The sequence below is a fragment of the Salvelinus namaycush genome, chromosome 1 (assembly GCF_016432855.1).
Source record: "Salvelinus namaycush isolate Seneca chromosome 1, SaNama_1.0, whole genome shotgun sequence".
NCBI classification, from domain to species: domain Eukaryota; kingdom Metazoa; phylum Chordata; class Actinopteri; order Salmoniformes; family Salmonidae; genus Salvelinus; species Salvelinus namaycush.
This window is the reverse complement of record NC_052307.1, coordinates 37502723-37519744: the sequence shown is the minus strand read 5'-3', so window position 1 is coordinate 37519744 and position 17022 is coordinate 37502723. Positions and strand designations below refer to the sequence as shown.

Here is a 17022-nt window from a genome sequence, read left to right as displayed (position 1 = left end):
CAATGCATCTCTTTCACGCCAACAACAAGGAAGTGGGTGAAATGCTAACTACAAGAAACGTCAACTTCGCTTTTCACAGTAGCTAGCACCCTATTTGAGTTTTGATAAATGTTTAGCACATAGAGGACAGCACAGACGCATTATTATTCTTACCAAATCAAAAGCAAGATGTCGGGGGAAAGTCAGCGCGACGAATCTATAGTTATACGAAGTCTCAGACAGTTCCGAGAGAAGTACTTCAATGCAAGGAAAAACGTCAATGATCAGGCGCATGCAGCAGAAGTCACCAGTGAAGATACACCGCCGGGCTTTTTGGACTGTTTACCCGTAAGATACAGACCTTATGAAAGCCAGTTGGCTACTTCACAAGATTAGATTTTTTTGTTGTAGGGTAACCTACAACAAATGAGAAATGCTATAACATACAGTGAGTATAGGGCAAGTAACGTGGAATATTTTAATGTATCGGACATTTGAGAAATGTACTGGTCATCCATATGCATTGGGTGGGTAACCTATTAGGCCAGAACCTTACTTATTGGACCAGTTCAGGTAGTCCAAGTCCATTTCTTTCGTTTGGTGGTGCTTATGACTCATCAAAACAATCGTATGCCATCATCAACCAGCAGATTCAATTCTTCACTCCTCTATCCCTCTCTCTCACTACAGGTGGACCTACAGTTCCTGATCATGACCCTACTGTCTCCTGTGGACCTCTGTCGTCTGGGGGCCACTAGTAGCTACTGGGGGGCTATGGTCAGAGATCCCTTACTATGGAGATACTTTCTGGTCAGGGACATGCCTAAATGGCCCTCCATCAACCATGTGACCATGCCCCGGTTAGAGGCCTTACACACTCCTCTGTGTGTGGGGGAGATGGAGGAGCCAGGTCATGACTTCATGACAGAGTAGGTACTGGTCTGAAACTCTGGTATTGGAATGCATGAGGAAGACAGGGATTTACTGTGATATTTGGTAAACTTACCTAAGTTGAATGCACTGACTGATGCTCTGGATAAGAATGTCTGCTAAATGACAAAAATGTAAGTACCGGTAATGAAGCCTTGTCGAAAGCATATGTAGTCTAGTACCCAGGCTATGGAAAGATTGTGAATGCATTTGGTTGGTAGATTGATTTTCCAGGAGGTCATACAAGTCAGACTTGTCAAGACATTTTGCTTGAGTCATTGGTCGTCCAAATGTATTAGTCACTCACTTCAGGAATGGAACTGTCCCTCCCTGCCTACCTAAGTAACAATTGCCTGTCTTTTCTTAGTTATCTAAAGGGCTACCCAGCCTGCAGACAGCAATGGTTTCCCCAGAGGCCGCCATACAGCGTTGTGACCTCCTTCCTCCAGTCGCTGGTGCCCACCACCACTGAGCCGCGCTACGCCATGTTTGGCCCCGGCATGGAACAGCTGGATGTCTCCATGGTGACCACGCTCATGAACACCCCAGACGTGCTCCCTGTAGCAGGGATACCCCAGAGACAGATCAACGGTGGGTTACCCACTGTCCTCTCTGATCCATCCTTTTACAGGGTGAACCTCCTCGAGACGTTCTGTTGCAGGCGAAAGCTAAATAGACACAGTTACAATAAACATCCACCATATTGGTGTTACCTGAATTGTATTTGCTTACAATAATCTCAACAGCTGAATGCTGAATAGGTAAGTTAGGTACAGTACATGGCGAACCGTAGTAAAACCATCCTGCACTAGTACTGACCAACCAGAAGCAGTTGCCAAGTTCTGTGCTGTGGTGGGCGGCCCACCTAAAGCCTTTGTTTTTTGGTGAGGGCTCACCAACTAAACAAAACCAATGTTTTTTCCAGGTATTGGATCTGGGATTAGTTACGTGTACAAAAACCAGCACAAATTCAACATTCTGACTCTCTACTCAACCAACAGGTTAGTGTTATCAGTATTGTCTGCCTATGACTGATTTGGGATGTAGTGTTACCATTCAAGGTATTGCAATGGCGCTCATGTGCATGCGTGTGTGTATATGTCTACCATTACCCGTTGTGGTTGTGTGTACAGGGCCGAGAGGGAGAGAGCCCGCACGGAACAGCAGAGTGTCAGCAACAAACTCTTCATCCAGGAGGGAACCGACCAATCAGGACACCCACATTTTAGCCCCACCCCTCAGGTCCAGGAAGTGTGTCAGGCGGTGGATGGGTTCATCTATGTGGCCAACGCAGAGCCAGGAAGAGGTAATAGCAAGATTCCATTACATTCCTCATACTTGCTCCTGTTCCTAGGGCCTTGTTGCCGAGCCAGAGAAAAGTGAGCCCAAAGCCCCATTCCATTACTATCGCCTGCATCTGCAACCCTAGGGCCTTGTCGCCTTGCAGGCTTTTTGGTCATTTAGCAGATGCTTACTCTTTATTTGTGACACAATGTAATCGCGATTTTCTGTATTCCAATCTCAACTGTATGTGTCATGCCGTGCATTAGAAATGATGCAGCTGTTTATGGCAACATCTCTACAACTGCCCTGTCAAAATGTCACCACATGATGTGTCTGTCTCCTATTAGGTGATGAGGGGGAGGTGGAGTGGGCTCAGATCCAGGCGTTGGTGGACCCTGCCTTAGGCTCATCCTCCAGACCCCTCCTGGTCCTGTCCTGTGTGTCCAGAGAGGAACCAGACCAGATCAGAACCACCAGCTCCAATAGTACTAGAACCCCCTGTGTGGATATGGCTCAGAGACTCTGCTTGCCCATGCTGCCCAACCCCTGGATGGTGAGTCTGTCTATCTGTCTGTCTGTGTAGTGTGTCTGTCTTGTCTGTGTGAAATACCCTTTATATTTGGCCATGTCTCTTTCCAGGTTCAGGACACAGTAGCAGAGTCTCTGTCTGGTGTCTTAGATGGGATCTCCTGGCTGCTGGGGTGTTCTGGTCTCAGGCTGTAACTATCTGTCCAAGGAAAAACCTTCAGGACAGAAACAACACACTAAAGAACCGGTCACAAATGCTTCTGAAGGAATGTTTTCCCTCTGATGTGCCTTTTATCAATGAATCACATAAAAAAAAGTTATTATTGTGTAAAAACAGTGTATTTTTTTTGCCAATAGTGGGTTGTACACAAATAAAACACAGGTTTTAACTCTAGCTATGGTACTGTAATTAATATTACGAAGATGAATGAATCATTTTGATATTACTACTACTGTGTACTTTAGAATCATATTGATGTGGCAATGAATTATATTTTTTGATACCTTTTATTTAGGGAAATCATGCAATTATTCGTCTATTTCTTTCATATAATTTATGCAATTTTATACTATGAAATGTGCATTGTTTTCTTTTCTTTAATTGTTCATATTCATATTGTTATTTACCCCTCTATAAGTTGTTATAAAGGAACTGAAAATACATGCATGTGTATGTACCTCAGTGAAGTGTTGTTTCTTTCAGGACTGTGAGTTTGGAGTACATGTGGAATAGTCCAATTTTTACCAAATGGTGGGTTGTGGCTGATTTTGTTTTCGGTTGTGGTTAAACACCAAGTTTTGTTTATTCATTGTGTCAAAGTAGAATTCCAAAAGCTTTTGGTGGGTCACAGCACAGAAGCATTGGTGAGCTGAGTGTGTGGAACAGACAGGCATTTGCTCTGTAGTTCATCTTATTTGTCTAAAGTGGCTTCCAACCCTTTTAATTTCTTCCTTTATCTGCACCAATGTAAAAAAAAATATATATATATATATATATACACTACCATTCAAAAGTTTGGGGTCACTTAGAAATGTCCTTGTTTTTGAAAGAAAAGCATATTTTTTGTCCATTAAAATAACATCAAATTGATCAGAAATACAGTGTTGACATTTTCTATGTTGTAAATTACTATTGTAGCTGGAAACTGCTGATTTTTTTATGGAATATCTACATAGGTGTACAGAGGCCCAATATCAGCAGCCATCACTCCTGTGTTCCAATGGCACGTTGTGTTAGCTAATCCAAGTTTATCATTTTAAAAGGCTAATTGATAATTAGAAAACCCTTTTGCAATTATGTTAGCATAGCTGAAAACAGTTGTTCTGATTAAAGAAGGAATAAAACTGGCCTATAGACTAGTTGAGTACCTGGAGCATGAGCATTTCTGGGTTCGATTACAGGCTCAAAATGGCCAGAAACAAATAACTTTATTTTGAAACTCGTTTACATCTACTTTGTACATGACACAAGTCATTTTTCCAACAATTGTTTACAGACAGATTATTTCACTTATAATTCACTGTATCACAATTCCAGTGGGTCAGAAGTTTGCATACACTAAGTTGACTGTGCCTTTAAACAGCTTGGAAAATTCCAGTAAATGATGTCATGGCCTTAGGAGATTCTGATAGGCTAATTGACATAATTTGAGTCAATTGGAGGTGTACCTGTGTGTATTTCAAGGCCTACCTTCAAACTCACTGCCGCTTTGTTTGACATCATGGAAAAATCAAAAGAAATCAGCCAAGACCTCAGAAAAAAATTTGTAGACCTCCACAAGTCTGGTTCATCCTTGAGTGCAATTTCCAAACGCCTGAATATACCACGTTAATCTGTACAAACAATAGTGTGCAAGTATAAACACCATGGGACCACGCAGCATTCATACCGCTCAGGAAGGAGACGCGTTCTGTCTCCTAGAGATGAACGTACTTTGGTGAGAAAAGTGCAAATTGATCCCAGAACAACAGCAAAGGACCTTGTAAAGATGCTGGAGGAAACAGGTACAAAAGTATCTATATCCACAGTAAAACGAGTCCTATATCAACATAACCTGAAAGGCTTCTCAGCAAGGAAGAGGCCACTGCTCCAAAACCGCCATAAAAAAAGCCAGACTACGGTTTGCAACTGCACATGGGGACAAAGATTGTTCTTTTTGAGGAAATGTCCTCTGGTCTGATGAAACAAAAATATAACTGTTTGGCCATAATGACCATCGTTATGTTTGGGGGAAAAAGGGGGAGGCTTGCAAGCTAAAGAACACCAACCTTGAAGCACGGAGGTGGCGGCATCATGTTGTGGGAGTGCTTTGCTGCAGGAGGCATCATGAGGGAGGAAAGTGATGTGGATATATTGAAGCAACATCAAGACATCAGTCAGGAAGTTAAAGCTTGGTTGCAAATGGACCCTCCAAATGGACAATGACCCCAAGCAAACTTCCAAAGTTGTGGCAAAATGGCTTAAGGACAACAAAGTCAAGGTATTGGAGTGGCCATCACAAATCCCTGACCTCAATACTATAGAAAATTTGTGGGCAGAACTGAAAAAGCGTGTGCGAGCAAGGAGGCTTACAAACCTGACAGTTACACCAGCTCTGTCCGGAGGAATGGGCCAAAATTCACCCAACTTACTGTGGGAAGTTTGTGGAAGGCTACCTGAAATGTTTTACCTAAGTTAAACAATTTAAGTTAAAGTTGACCCAAGTTAAACAATCTAATTGAGTGTATGTAAACTTCTAACCCACTGGGAATGTGATGAAATAAAAGCTGAAATAAATCATTCTCTCTAATATTATTCAGACATTTCACATTCTTAAAATAGTGGTGATCCTCACTGACCTAAGACAGGGATTTTTTTACTAGGATTAAATGTCAGGAATTGTGAAAAACTGAGTTTCAATGTATTTGGCTGAGGTGTATGTAATCTTCTGACTTCAACTATATTTATATATGAAGAAGAAAGGGACACCTTTCACCTCTTCCATGTTTTCAGATGAGTGCAGACTGGAAGGAGAGGAGACAAAGAGAGGAAGCCATTTTAACGTTTTGAGATGCACCCCCTGCCTCAGGTTGCTACACCAGTTCTAGGTGGTTATTTTTCTCTGAGGTCAGCATTGGCACGCTGAAATGAATTCACATCTGTCTGACAGGGGGAGGCGAATGTTCAAGTTTCCATCACCAGGGAGCAGGCCTGCTCCTGCTTCTCAGGGCCAGGGGAAGCTGTGTAGAATGTAGACTAGTTGGAGCTTGTTGTGTGAAAAACAAAACCTACAATTTCTAAACACAATCAAGAATGAACTGTTGGCCTCCCGGGTGGCGCAGTGGTCTAGGGCACTGCATCGCAGTGCTAACTGCGCCACCAGAGTCTCTGGGTTCGCGCCCAGGCTCTGTCGCAGCCGGCCGCGACCGGGAGGTCCGTGGGGCGACGCACAATTGGCATAGCGTCGTCCGGGTTAGGGAGGGTTTGGCCGGTAAGGATATCCTTGTCTCATCGCGCTCCAGCGACTCCTGTGGCGGGCCGGGCGCAGTGCGCGCCAACCAAGGGGGCCAGGTACACGGTGTTTCCTCCGACACATTGGTGCGGCTGGCTTCCGGGTTGGAGGCGCGCTGTGTTAAGAAGCAGTACGGCTGGTTGGGTTGTGCTTCGGAGGACGCATGGCTTTCGACCTTCGTCTCTCCCGAGCCCGTACGGGAGTTGTAGCGATGAGACAAGGTAGTAATTACTAGCGATTGGATACCACGAAAATTGGGGAGAAAATGGGATAAAATTTAAAAAAGAAAAAAAGAAAAAAAAAGAATGAACTGTTTGTTGAAAGATAAAGCATGGATGTTATTGTCTGATACAGTACATTAAGAGCCCGGGCCCCATGAAACCCCTGCCTGGTATAGATTGAAAGAGGTGTATAAGAGAGTTGACCAAATTACCTCTTTCATAAACCCTGTTCAAATACAGTTCTTTGAAAATGCTTCTCTCTGACGTCTCTCTGACGAACCATACTTTGGTAGGTGACCATGATACTACAGTAGCACCTTTGCTCTGCCCTATCCATTCATGTCAGATATGGGCGGACAGGAAACCGAGTGCCTTTGATCATTTTGTTTTATTCATGTCCCTTGTGGAAGTAAGCAGCTGATTTTCATCCCTCCCTTGCACACACTGTCAACCGTAATAGGATAATGTGCCAAAGTCAATGAAGCACTGATGTACTTTAACGCCTGTCTTTTGTTCTTGTTCCCTTGGCAACAAAGTGGAGAATCGTCTCCCAAACCTTCTCTTTTCTGCACCCCCGCCTCAAAAGGTCGCAAAATTGTAGTAATCATTGTCACGGAAATACAGATTTAGAATGCAGTCATAATTGGTGCAATTTGGGTGCATTAAATCCAGTGTGAATAGAGAAGGGAGATGGCAGCAGCGCTCTCTAGATGGTGAAATCAGACTGGACGTCATAGAGGAAGAGTGAGGGCTTTACTGTGACAACGGCCCCTTTTATAGAGCAGGCTGCTCTAAACAGGATGTACAGTTGAAGTCGGAGGTTTACATACACCTGAGCCTAATACATTTCAACTCAGTTTTTCACAATTCCTGACATTTAATTAATCCTAGTAAAAATTCCCTGTCTTAGGTCAGTTATGAACACCACTTTATTTAAAAAATGTGAAATGACAGAATAATAGTAGAGAGAATTATTTATTTCAGCTTTTATTTCTTTCATCACATTCCCAGTGGGTCAGAAGTTTACATACACTCAATTAGTATTTGGTAGCATTGCCTTTAAATTGTTTGACTTGGGTCAAATGTTTGGGGTGCATTCCATAAGCTTCCCACAATAAGTTGGGTGAATTTTGTCCCATTCCTCCTGACAGAGCTGGTGTAACTGAGTCAGGTTTGTAGGCCTCCTTGCTCGCACACGCTTTTTCAGTTCTGCCCATAGATTTTCTATAGGCTTGAAGTCAGGGCTTTGTGATGGCCACTCCAATACCTTGACTTTGTTGTCCTTAAGCCATTTTGACACAACTTTGGAAGTATGCTTGGGGTCATTGTCCATTTGGAAGACCCATTTGCGACAAAGCTTTAACTTCCTGACTGATGTCTTGCGATGTTGCTTCAATATATCCACAGAATTTTCATTCCTCATGATGCCATCTATTTTGTGAAGTGCACCAGTCCCTCCTGTAGGAAAGCACCCCCACAACATGATGCTGCCACCCCCATGCTTCACGGTTGGGATGGTGTTCTGCAGCTTGCAAGCCTCCCCATTTTTCCTCCAAACATAACAATGGTCATTATGGCCAAAAAGTTATATTTTTGTTTCATCAGACCAGAGGACATTTGTCCAAAAAGTACAATCTTTGTCCCCATGTGCAATTGCAAACCGTAGTCTGGCTTTTTTATGGCCGTTTTGGAGCAATGGCTTCTTCCTTGCTGAGTGGCCTTTCAGGTTATGTCGATATAGGACTCGTTTTACTGTGGATATAGATACTTTTGTACCCATTTCCTCCAGCATTTTCACAAGGTCCTTTGCTGTTGTTCTGGGATTGATTTGCACTTTCGCACCAAAGTACGTTAATCTCTAGGAGACAGAACGTGTCTCCTTCCTGAGCTGTATAACGGCTGTGTGGTCCCATGGTGTTTATACTTGCGTACTATTGTTTGTACAGATGAACGTGGTACTTTCAGGCGTTTGGAAATTGCTCCCAAGGATGAACCAGACTTGTGGAGGTCTACAATTTTTTTCTGAGATCTTGGCTGATTTCTTTAGATTTTTCCATGATGTCAAGCAAAGAGGCACTGAGTTTGAAGGTAGGCCTTGAAATACACACAGGTACACCTCCAATTGACTCAAATTCTGTCAATTAGCCTATCAGAAGCTTCTAAAGCCATGGCATCATTTACTGGAATTTTCCAAGCTGTTTAAAGGCACAGTCAACTTGGTGTATGTAAACTTCTGACCCACTGGAATTGTAATACAGTGAAATAATCTGCCTGTAAACAATTGTTGGAAAAATTACTTGTGTCATGCACAAAGTAGACGTCCTAACCGACTTGCCAAAACTATAGTTTGTTAACAAGAAATTTGTGGAGTGGTTGAAAAACAAGTTTTAATGACTCCAACCTAAGTGTATGTAAACTTCCCGACTTCAACTGTATCTCCCTGCTTCTCCCTCTACTCAGTCACTTAAACACACACAGACACAGTCAGCTAGATGTTTTTGGGGTGTGAATGTAATATTGAATAATATTGAAAATGAAACTAATTGCCCCTTCTGCCTTTTCTTCAGTTTCAGTAATATTCAATTATATATTGACAAACTCTGTAGGAGGTTGATTTTACACATTTACAAACTCATGAGTGATCCCTAATTTGAAAGTGTGTGTGTGTGTGCGCATACACCTGTGTGGATGTTCCACCTAGTGTGGGAACCCCCCATTAGAGCAGGTATGCAGGGAATATTAATATAATTTGTTATTACTCTCTGGCGGTCTGCTGGAGCCCAGTAGATAGCAGGGATGTCTTTTTTGCCTCTACCCACAGAGAGGGAACTGGAGATGGCTTGGATTTGTATGGAATAGGGGTTTAGGGACTGGAGGTTGGACCCAAGGCAGGGACTGAGACTGGAACTAGAGCTGGGGCTAAATCTATACACTTGGAAGGTGGGGCTGGTTCAAGGGTCATGTTCTGGAAGGGGAATGGGTTCCAGATCGACGGCTGCTTCTGGTTTCCTTCCCTCCAGGATGTGTGACGTCTTGTGGAAGAGGAGAGAAGAGAAAGAGAGTATTTGTGTGTGTGAGTGATTAAGTGATTGATTGTCTTTCTCTCTTTCCGGGCTTGGTTTGTGTGGCATCCCAGAGAACCATTTAATAAAGACTGGTGTGAAGAGCCTCACAGCCATCAGCAACAATGCTGGATCAGTGTGTGTGTGTGTGTGCGTCAGTGGGAACAGAACACTACGCACAAACCGATTTACTTCTTCATGCAGTCAATAGTCAGCTGTTACATGTATACAGAATCTGATGTAAATAGACAACTGTTATCAAAAACATTACAATTCAATGCAACCATGTGCTATTGGAGAAACTTGAAGTCCCATGGTAGGCTGGAATCCCCTGGTGGGATATATTTGTGCTGTATTATGAGGTGACACAATGTGAACTATTGACAGCTTAACCAAACACAACCATAGGTTCCTAGGTCAGCTCCTGGAGAGGGTGATTAGTAAAATATAGACTAATAGAGGGCGCAAACGAAAGGGAGGGAACAAGGACAACGAAAGAGCAAAGGTCAATGAGGGAGAGCAGAGAAAGACAGAAAGATGTCTTTGCCATGATTGCAAAAGATAGTTAAAAATGTTCAGTACACAGCATAAGCTGCCCTTGGCTCGTCTCTTTGTCTCTCTTCTCTGAGTAAATAAGACCAGACCAGGTTTTCCTCCATTTTTATGTCATGTAGGAAATGTATTGGACAGAGAAGTGTGTCCTGTATAGTCTCAATAGTCATATTTGACCTCTTGCCTAGTCTAGCTGGATTTCTGTATGAGTATGTTTTCTCAGTATAGAATGTAGATATTGTAGTGATGTCAATAACGGTTTGATTAAAGTTGATTAAAAACATTTTTTATCAATATAAACAAGTACAAGTCAAACATTAGTGGTTTAAACCCCCAAAATGGCAAAACCCTAAATTCAAAGCTTATGGTTGATTTTGGCATGAGCTGCTTTTAAAAAAAAGAGTCTCTTTTACCTTGTCTACCACTCATACATGCACATTGAAACGCACACGCACACACTTCCCAAAGGCACTTTTTCTGAGCGTCTCGGGTAAGGTTCCCTTTTCAATCAAAACTGTTAACTGACAAGCAGAATAAATCACTCTTATCCTGGCCGAGAGCATGTTTGAATATGCTGTTTGTTGTTGCGTGACTATTTATCCCGCACATATAGCAAACATGGTTTCATTGATTTCATTGAATCCAAAGTGCAAAAAAAACATATTTACCTCACAAATATGCGCATTGAGCATGGGAAATGCAGTCTACAATTTGTATTTTTTTTTAAAATTAATATTAAATGTGCTGTGCACATTCTCCAGTTTTTACTTATATAATATGACTCATGTTGCTTTTATACGTATTGCATCTATCCATCTTATTTTACAGATCTAAATCCACTATATGTGGAATACATAAACAGATAAAAGTCATCAACCCTTCATTCATCCCTTTCTCTCATTTGTTTTCCCAATCTTTCACTCCTGCACCCGAAGTTTTAGCTTGTGGATTTTTTCCTTCTTTTAAATGTTCTATCTTTTAATTATTTCTTCCTCCCTGGGTGGCTTCCATAATGAATCACTCTTGCTCTGGGAGAGAGGATGTTTGAATATGCTGTTTGTTATTGCCTGACTATTTATCTCACACAGACTACAAACATAGTTTCATTGATTTTATTGAATCCAATGTGCAACAAGTCACATTTACCTTTAAAAAAATATGCAGTGCACATTGTCCCGTTTTTATTTAATAGGAGCCAAGTTTTCTTTTATAAATGTACCATCTACATTTTATTTTACAGATCTAAATTTACTAAATGTGTTTTTTTTTATGCCAATAAAGAGAACCCCTCAGTCACCACCCCTTCATTCATCCCTTTCTCTCATTTGACATTGGATGGTGTATACCATGTGTATCCCATACATATGACTAATACAACTTGAAACTTGATTATGTCAAGCTCCATTCAAGGTAATAATAAAAGTTATCCATGTAGTAATAACAAAGTAAAAGTGATAGGTGTCACGCCCTGACCGTAGATTGCTTTGTATGTGATGTGGGTGGGTATTCTATGTCTGGGTATTCTATGTTGTAGGTCTAGGTTTTCTGTTTCTGTGTGTTTGGCCTGGTGTGGTTCCCAATCAGAGGCAGCTGTCTATCGTTGTCTCTGATTGGGAGCCATATTTAGGTAGCCTGTTTTCCCACTTTTGTTTGTGGGTGGTTGTTTCCTGTTTAGTGTTTTTGTTTCACCTTTCAGGTCTGTTTGTTTGTTTGTTGTTTTTGTTGTTTGTCAAGTGTTTTTGTATTTTATAAAAAAATATGACCACTTACCACGCTGCACCTTGGTCCTCCTCTCCTTCTCCAGACGACAATCGTTACAATAGGAAAGTAAATGCAATTCTATTTTGTTTTCACAATGTTTCAGTCTTGCACCATGTTGATTTAGCTTGGGTGATTTTCTCCTTTTAAACGCTCCATCTTCTTCTTTCTCTCTTCCTCCCTGGGTTTCTTCCTCTTCACTTTCCACCCCCACCTTCCCTCTTTTCATCAGTGTGAAGTCCTCGATTTGTATTCTGTGATAACAGCCAGCATTAAAACACAAACAGACTCTTATAAATTAACATTTGCATGATTCATTCAGTGATTAGAGTGGGCGTCTGTTTTAATTGTCTTGTTTTGCCACTGACTGGGGCTCTAACGCTGCTTCTCTGTAGATCCTCCACATCCAAACAGAAGCTACACCAATTCACTTCAATTTTCCCATCTCAGTCCACCCCTCCATCCGTCCCATGTGGGTTTTCTTTATGCGTCTGACTGGGTAAGGAGTCATGATGCATTGCGCAAATGGCGGGTGAAACCCAGTGTCAGACCCGATGTGAGGCTATTAGTCTTCATCAGATATAGACATGTGTTCTCACATCTTCTCGGTCCCTGTTTAGTAAATGAGATGAATTGGACTTGAGTATAGGGTTCACTTCTTTATGATTTATGTCAGTTCTAAGTATACAAAACCTGATTATTGTCATTTCCAAATATGCACACGCACACGCACACACACACACACACCTGTCCTTCCCAATAAAAGCATTAATGCCATTAGGTTGTGCCTGCATGTGTGTGTGAAGTGTGAGTGTAGCCTGCGGCGCTCTCAGCTCCTGCCATCATAATTCAATAGAGAGCAAGCTGCTGACAGTGGTGGTGAACGGCTACTCACTCGGTGTGAACCCTTACTAAATGCATTATAAGGGACATTAAGTGAATAATAGGAGGATTGTAACGACTTTCTTCCTGGGGTGAAGTAGAGGACCAAAATGCAGCGCGGTTAGTGTTCAACATGTTTAATTTGAACATAAATGGTGAACACTTACAACAATACAAAAACAACAAATGTGAAAGTCGAGACAGTCCTATCTGGTGCAGAACACAAACACAGAGACAGGAAACAAACACCCACAAAATCCCAACACAAAACAAGCCTCCTATATATGAGTCTCAATCAGAGACAACGACTACCATCTGTCTCTGATTGAGAACCCACACTAGGCTGACATAGAAACAGACAAACTAGACACACAACATAGAATTCCCACCCAGCTCACGTCCTGACCAACTAAACACATACAAAACAACAGAAAACAGGTCAGGAACGTGACAGAACCCCCCCCTCAAGGTGCGAACTCCGGGCGCACCCCTAACAACTCAAGGGGAGGGTCTGGGTGGGCATCTGTCCGCGGTGGCGGCTCCGGCGGTGGACGAGGGCACCACTCCATCATTGTCTTTGTCCACCTCCTTAGCGTCCCTTGAGTGGCGACCCTCGCCCCCGACCATGGTCCAGGAACCTTCACCAACTCCCCTCTACAATAGAGGAGACAACTCAGGACAGAGAGGTAGTTCAGGACAAAGAGGTAGCTCAGGACAGAGAGGTAGCCCAGGACAGAGAGGTAGCTCAGGACAGAGAGGTAGCTCCGGACAGAGGGACAACTCTGTACTAATGGCAGCTCCGGACTGGGTGGCAGCTCCGGACTGGGTGGCAGCTCCGGACTGAGTGGCAGCTCATGACTGGAGGGCAGCTCATGACTGGAGGGCAGCTCATGACTGTAGGGCAGCTCATGACTGTAGGGCAGCTCATGACTGTAGGGCAGCTCATGACTGTAGGGCAGCTCATGACTGTAGGGCAGCTCATGACTGTAGGGCAGCTCATGACTGTAGGGCAGCTCATGACTGTAAGGCAGCTCATGACTGTAAGGCAGCTCATGACTGTAGGGCAGCTCATGACCGTAGGGCAGCTCATGACTGTAGGGCAGCTCATGACCGTAGGGCAGCTCATGACTGTAAGGCAGCTCATGCAGCTCCTGACTGGCTGGCGGCTCTGGTTGCTCCTGACTGGCTGGCGTCTCTGGCAGCTCCTGACTGGCTGGCGTCTCTGGCAGCTCCTGACTGGCTGGCGTCTCTGGCAGCTCCTGACTGGCTGGCGTCTCTGGCAGCTCCTGACTGGCTGGCGTCTCTGGCAGCTCCTGACTGGCTGGCGTCTCTGGCAGCTCCTGACTGGCTGGCGGCTCTGGCAGCTCCTGACTGACGGACGGCTCTAGCGGCTCCTGACTGACGGACGGCTCTAATGGCTCCTGACTGACGGACGGCTCTAATGGCTCGGGACAGACAGATGGCTCAGATGGCGCTGGGCAGACAGATGGCTCAGACGGCGCTGGGCAGACAGATGGCTCAGATGGCGCTGGGCAGACGGATGGCTCAGACGGCGCTGGGCAGACGGATGGCTCAGACGGCGCTGGGCAGACGGACGGCTCAGACGGCGCTGGGCAGACGGACAGTTCAGACGGCGTTGGGCAGACGGGCAGTTCAGGCGCCGCTGGGCAGACGGGCAGTTCAGGCACCGCTGGGCAGACGGCAGACTCATGCCGGCTGAGACGCACTATAGGCCTGATGCGTGGTGCCGGAACTGGAGGTACCGGGCTGAGGGCACGCACCTCAGGGCGAGTGCGGGGAGGAGGAACAGGGCTCTGGCGATGCACTGGAAGCCTGGTGCGTGGTGTAGGCACTGGTGGTACTGGGCTGGGGCGGGAAGGTGGCGCCGGATATACCGGACCGTGAAGGAGGACACGCGCTCTTGAGCACCGAGCCTCTCCAACCTTACCAGGTTGAATGGTCCCCGTAGCCCTGCCAGTGCGGCGAGGTGGAACAACCCGCACTGGGCTATGCAGGCGAACCGGGGACACCACCTGTAAGGCTGGTGCCATGTACGCCGGCCCGAGGAGACGTACTGGAGGCCAGATACGTTGGGCCGGCTTCATGACATCCAGCTCGATGCCCAACCTAGCCCTCCCAGTGCGGCAAGGTGGAATAGCCCGCACTGGGCTAAGCACGCGTACTGGGGACACCGTGCGCTTTACCGCATAACACGGTGTCTGACCAGTACGACGCCCTCTCACTCCACGGTAAGCCCGGGGAGTTGGCTCAGGTATCCAACCTGGCTTCGCCACACTCCCCTTTAGCCACCCCCCAAGACATTTTTGGGTGAGCCTCTCGGGTTTCCAGCCACTCTGCCTTGCAAGCGCCTCATAATGCCGCCTCTCTGCTTTTGATGCCTCCAGCTCCGCTTTGGGACGACGACACTCCTCTGGCTCTGCCCAGGGTCCTTCTCCGTCCAGAATCTCCTCCCATGTCCATTCCTCCTTGTACTGCTGCTGCTGTTGCTGCTGCCCGTTGCCACGCTGCTTGGTCCGGGTTTGGTGGGTGTTTCTGTAACGACTTTCTTCCTGGGGTGAAGTAGAGGACCAAAATGCAGCGCGGTTAGTGTTCAACATGTTTAATTTGAACATAAATGGTGAACACTTACAACAATACAAAAACAACAAATGTGAAAGTCGAGACAGTCCTATCTGGTGCAGAACACAAACACAGAGACAGGAAACAAACACCCACAAAATCCCAACACAAAACAAGCCTCCTATATATGAGTCTCAATCAGAGACAACGACTACCATCTGTCTCTGATTGAGAACCCACACTAGGCTGACATAGAAACAGACAAACTAGACACACAACATAGAATTCCCACCCAGCTCACGTCCTGACCAACTAAACACATACAAAACAACAGAAAACAGGTCAGGAACGTGACAAGGATAAATTCCATTTGAATTAAATGAACTAAATTAAACATGGCCTTTGTGGTACAGTTTGGCCCATTCCTCCTAACAGAGCTGGTGTAACTGAGTCAGGTTTGTAGGCCTCCTTGCTCGCACACGCTTTTTCAGTTCTGCCCACAAATTTTCTATAGGATTGAAGTCAGGGCTTTGTGATGGACTCTCCAATACCTTGACTTTGTTGTCCTTAAGCCATTTTGCCACAACTTTGGAAGTATGCTTGGGGTCATTGTCCATTTGGAAGACCCATTTGCGACAAAGCTTTAACTTCCTGACGGATGTCTTGCGATGTTGCTTCAATATATCCACATAAGTTTCCTGATTTTCCATGATGCCATCAATTATATTAAGTGCACCAGTCCCTCCTGCAGCAAAGCAGCCCCACAACATGATGCTGCCAACAAGAAATTTGTGGAGTGGATGAAAAATTAGTTTTAATGACTCCAACCTAAGTGTATGTAAACCTTTGTGGTACAGTTGAGACTGAAAAGACTTGGCATGGGACCCAGATCCTCAGAAAGTTCTACAGCTGCGCCATCGAGAGCATCCTGACCGGTTGCATCACCACCTGGTATGGCAACTGCTCGGCATCTGACAGTAAGGCGCTACAGAGGGTAGTGCGTACGTCCCAGTACATCACTGGGGCCAAGCTTCCTGCCATCCAGGACTTATATACTAGGCGTTATCAGAGGAAAGGCCAAAAAATTGTCAGACTCCAGTCACCCAAGTCATAGACTGTTCTATCTGCTGCCGCACGGCAAGCGGTACAGGAGCGCCAAGTCTAGGACCAAAAGGCTCCTAAACAGCTTCTACCCCCAAGCCATAAGAATGCTGAACAATTAATCAAATGTCCACCCGGACTATTTACATTGACCCTCCATTTGTTTTTACACTGCTGCTACTTGCTGTTTATTATCTATGCATAGTCACTTTACCCCTACCTACATGTACAAATTACTTAGACCAACCTGTACCCCCGCACATTGACTCGGTACCGGTACCCACTGTATATTTAGCCAGCAGCATACCACCCTGCATACCACTGCTGGCTTGCTTCTGAAGCAAAGCAGGGTTGGTCTTGGTCAGTCCCTGGATGGGAGACCAGGTGCTGCTGGAAGTGGTGTTGGAGGGCCAGTAGGAGGCACTCTTTCCTCTGGTCTAAAAAAATATCCCAATGCCCCAGGGCAGTGATTGGGGACACTGCCCTGTGTAGGGTGCCATCTTTCGGATGGGATGTTAAACGGGTGTCCTGACTCTCCGAGGTCATTAAAGATCCCATGGCACTTGTTGTAAGAGTAGGGGTGTTAACCCTGGTGTCCTGGCTAAATTCCAAATCTGGCCCTCAAACCATCACGGTCACCTAATAATCCCCAGT

The 17022-nt window shown here is 45.0% G+C and overlaps 1 protein-coding gene across 1 annotated transcript; it reads left to right on the top strand.

Moving 5' to 3' along the window:
• Positions 1-32: 32 nt before the first annotated feature.
• fbxo4 (F-box protein 4) lies at positions 33-3398 on the top strand. The gene is made up of 7 exons (XM_038988161.1): positions 33-327; positions 670-908; positions 1277-1500; positions 1835-1910; positions 2043-2215; positions 2541-2746; positions 2833-3398. Exons 1-7 carry the CDS (start codon positions 169-171, stop codon positions 2914-2916), a joined length of 1161 nt encoding a protein of 386 aa, XP_038844089.1. The 5' UTR covers positions 33-168; the 3' UTR covers positions 2917-3398.
• Positions 3399-17022: the final 13624 nt, after the last annotated feature.